The sequence below is a fragment of the Mus pahari genome, chromosome 9, assembly GCF_900095145.1.
Source record: "Mus pahari chromosome 9, PAHARI_EIJ_v1.1, whole genome shotgun sequence".
Classification (NCBI taxonomy): domain Eukaryota; kingdom Metazoa; phylum Chordata; class Mammalia; order Rodentia; family Muridae; genus Mus; species Mus pahari.
Window position 1 is genome coordinate 23,927,301 of NC_034598.1, and position 3,822 is coordinate 23,931,122.

Below are 3,822 nucleotides of genomic sequence, written 5' to 3' on the forward strand. Positions count from 1 at the left end.
TGTCTTCAGACACTCCAGAAGAGGGAGTCAGATCTTGTTAAGGATGGTTGTGAGCCACCATGTGGTTGCTGGGATTTGAACTCTGCACCTTTGGAAGAACAGTCGGGTGCTCTTACCTGCTGAGCCATCTCACCAGCCCCGGCTTTAAAATTTCTTAACTGTTAAATTATAGCTAATATGAGTATGCTTTTTCCTCTTTTATTGAATATATATATATTTTCCTCACACAATATATTTTCCATTTCCCTCCTTCAACTCCTCTCTGTATCTCCCTATCCTCCTATCTGGATCTACTTTGTCTCTTACTGGAAAATAAACAGGCTGCTAAGGGATAATCTTTGTCTTCATCATTATGCCCCCATCCCTCTACCTTCTTATTCTCCTAAACCTGTTAATGTCCTGTGTGTGTTTTTCCATGGAACCAAACCCAGGGTCTTGCAGTTAATGTGCAAACATGGGTACCAGGATAACTCTCAAACCATGGTGTTTTCTGTAGTAAAAACGAACAAATCTGATTGAATAATCTTTTACTAGTGCTTAGACCATTTGACATTCATTTAATCAGAGAGGTAGGTTGGTTCTAAGTTCATTTTTAATTTTGCCTACCCCTTTGTAGTTTTTATTTCTGTTAATTTTCAGTGATTATTGTAAAGACATAAAATACACACCAGGGACTGAATAGCTCAGTGGTTAAGAGCACTGGCTGCTCTTCCAGAGGTCTTTTGAGTTCAGTTCCCACAACCACATAGTGGCTCACAACCCTCTGTAATGGGATATGATGTCTTCTGATGTGTCTGAGGATAGCTACAGTGTACTCACATAAAGTAAAAATCTTTAAAACACATACCAAACTTTATAGAAACTATTTTTCTATTTCTTTTGGTGTCTGTAGAGGATGATATAATGGTGTTTCATTCTTTGCTTTTTGCAGAAATCCCAGAATGAGAAAGTGACTGATACAGTTGGTATTGAGCATATAGGTGAGACTGAAGTAACAAACCCTGTTGGCTGTAAGTCTGAAGAACCTGATTCTGATACTAAACATAGTATCTCATCCCCTGTTTCTGGGACTATGGACAAACCCGTAGATTTGTCCACTAGAAAAGAAACTGACATGGAATTCCCAAGCAAAGGTAAAAGTTGATCATGTGTTTATATTATGCAATATATAAGGTTCTGCCTATGTGTTTGAGAAAATAGAGTAGACTCTAAGAACTTAGTTGAAAATGTTTAAGGTGAATATAGGAACATAATGTATTTGTCACAGTAATCAAATAAGTCATTGCCTTCTCAAAAAATGAAACAGTTAATAGTAACATTTTATCATTCGGTATATTTTATTTTAATTTTTAAACACAGAGTCTCTCTATGTAACCTTGGCTGTCCTGGAACTCATTCTGTAGGTCAGACTGGGCTCACACTCAGGGATCTGGCTGCCTATGCTGCACTAAAACACCCAACCTGTCATTTGATTTTAAGCTATTAGAGAATAGAGAGCATTATGATTGGCCTGTCTGCATAAAAGAGAATAATTTGCTTGCATGGTAATTTTCTTGGTGTTATATAATACTTTTACTTGACTATTGTTGAGTTACATATTAGTATTACCCAAACATATTCCCGGTGCTTTAGTTAAAGATTATTACTGTAGAAACTTAACATTTTTATGATACTAAAATTTATACAAGCTCCAAAACTCACTTGTCATTTACAGTAATTACTGTTAGTATTACTATGTTTCAGTTGTTCTCTTCGTGAATTGCGTTTCTTTTTTTTGTTTTGTTTTTTGTTTTTTTGTTTTTTTCAAGACAGGGTTTCTCTGTGTAGCCCTGGTTGTCCTGGAACTCACTTTGTAGATGAGGCTGGCCTCGAACTCAGAAATCCGCCTGCCTCTGCCTCCCAAGTGCTGGGAATAAAGGCGTGCGCCACCACTCCCCGGCTGAATTGCGTTTCTTTATACACGAACATCTATTTCACCATCTTTTCCTTTCCAGAAGTAACCCCAACATAGGTCACAAATAGCTCATTTATGGCATTTTATCTTAATATACTGGGACAAAAAAGTTAACTTCGCAACCAAAAGCTCTGTTTTTAGATAAAATTAAGTAGGCCAAAGCAATTTCAGAGATCATGAAACTAGTAGAGGTGTCTAAACATAAAGAACACAGAAAAATTTAGTATACGTGCCCACTGCTTTTGCAGAGTTCAGTTGCTAGCACCCATGGAAGGCAGGTAACCCACATCTTCAGCCTTTTTTTCTCCTTTCTGGGAGCCTGCACTCATGTGCATTTATTTACTCACACATAGACATGCAGAAACATACAATGAAAAATAACAAGTCTTGCCAGGCGGTGGTGGCACACACCTTTAATCCTAGCACTTAGGAGGCAGAGGCAGGCAGATTTCTGAGTTCGAGGCCAGCCTGGTCTACAGAGTGAGTTCCAGGACAGCCAGGGCTACACAAGGAAACCCTGTCGCGGGGGGCGGGGGGTAAGAAAAAAAAATAACAAGTCTTTTAAAAAAATGTTTAGTACAGAGTTTTTCTAAGATCTTACCTTTGACTGCTTGATTGAGTTTGTAAGAACCTTGATAAAGAGAAAAACTATGTAGTCTCATAATATAGCTTAGTGTGTAGCTTAGGGTGTAGCTCAGTGGATTTTAAAGGAAAATTGGTTTAGGTTTTGGGTTGGTTTTATTTAATTGGGCATTGTACCTCTAAACTTAATATTACTGAGCAAACTTGAAATTGAATGTATTTTCTAACTTAAAATATAGTTTGTAGGGGCTAGAGAGATGGCTCAGCGGTTAAGAGCACTAATTGTTCTTCCAGAGGTCCTGATTTCAATTCCCAGCATGTTGGTTCACAACCTTCTGTAATGGGATCCAATGCCCTCTTCTGGTGTATCTGAAGACAGCAACAGTGTACTCATATAAATAAAATAAATCCTTTTCTTAAAAAAGGAAATATATACATACAAACAAACACATACATACATACTTTTGTTTGTTTTTTGCCAGGGGAAAGCAAGACTGTTTTGTTTGGATTTGGAAGTGGCACAGGCCTGTCATTTGCAGACTTGGCTTCAAGTAATTCTGGAGATTTTGCTTTTGGTTCTAAAGGTAAGGTCAAGAGGAAGAAGATGGATATTGATTTCAGCCAAGTGTAACTGAACAAAGCAGTCCTTTCCATGTTGTGACTTCAGTGGAATAGCCCTGTGCTTGGTTTGCTTATTATTAATTAGGATTGCACAGTCAGTCATTGATGATAATAGCTATAAGAATTTTCTCTTAATTTAGTTTAAATCAATACTGATAGTCCTTCCTTTCCTCATATGCCTGTATGTTTTTCAGTTTTGGGATAACCCAGACTTGGTTTTAAGACATTGGATTTCTGCATTAGGGCTGTGGAAATTTACAAACTAGTGTTTTTTCTCATTTATCAGTGGTGTGTATATTTTTAAGATTCATTTATTTGTGTGTGTGTTTCTGTCACATATATGTATTTCTACCACATGTATGCAGTGCGCTTAGAGAGCACACCCTCTGGAACTGGAATTACAGATGGTTATGAGATGCCATGCATGTGCTATTTGTTCATTGTCTTTACTCATAATACAGCACAATGTAAATTATTCTTTAAGATGTTTGGAGACATTTTAGAATGGTGAAATAATCCAAATTAAGATTTTAGTCCTTTAACTCCTGCTCAGATCTTTTTTTTTTTTTTTTTTTTTTTTTTAAAATTTATTTATTTATTTATTATATGTAAGTACACTGTAGCTGTCTTCAGACACTCCAGAAGAGGGAGTCAGATCTTGTTAC

The 3,822-nt window shown here is 36.8% G+C and overlaps 1 protein-coding gene across 1 annotated transcript in view; it reads left to right on the forward strand.

Annotated features, from left to right (window-relative positions):
* The window catches only part of LOC110326481 (E3 SUMO-protein ligase RanBP2), a 47,007-nt gene that overhangs the window by 38,502 nt on the left and 4,683 nt on the right, over positions 1–3,822 (forward strand). The window contains exons 24-25 of the mRNA XM_021204962.2: positions 932–1,133; positions 3,019–3,120. Of these exons, the coding sequence (XP_021060621.1) occupies positions 932–1,133; positions 3,019–3,120 (304 nt within the window). The remainder of the gene's footprint in view (positions 1–931; positions 1,134–3,018; positions 3,121–3,822) is intronic.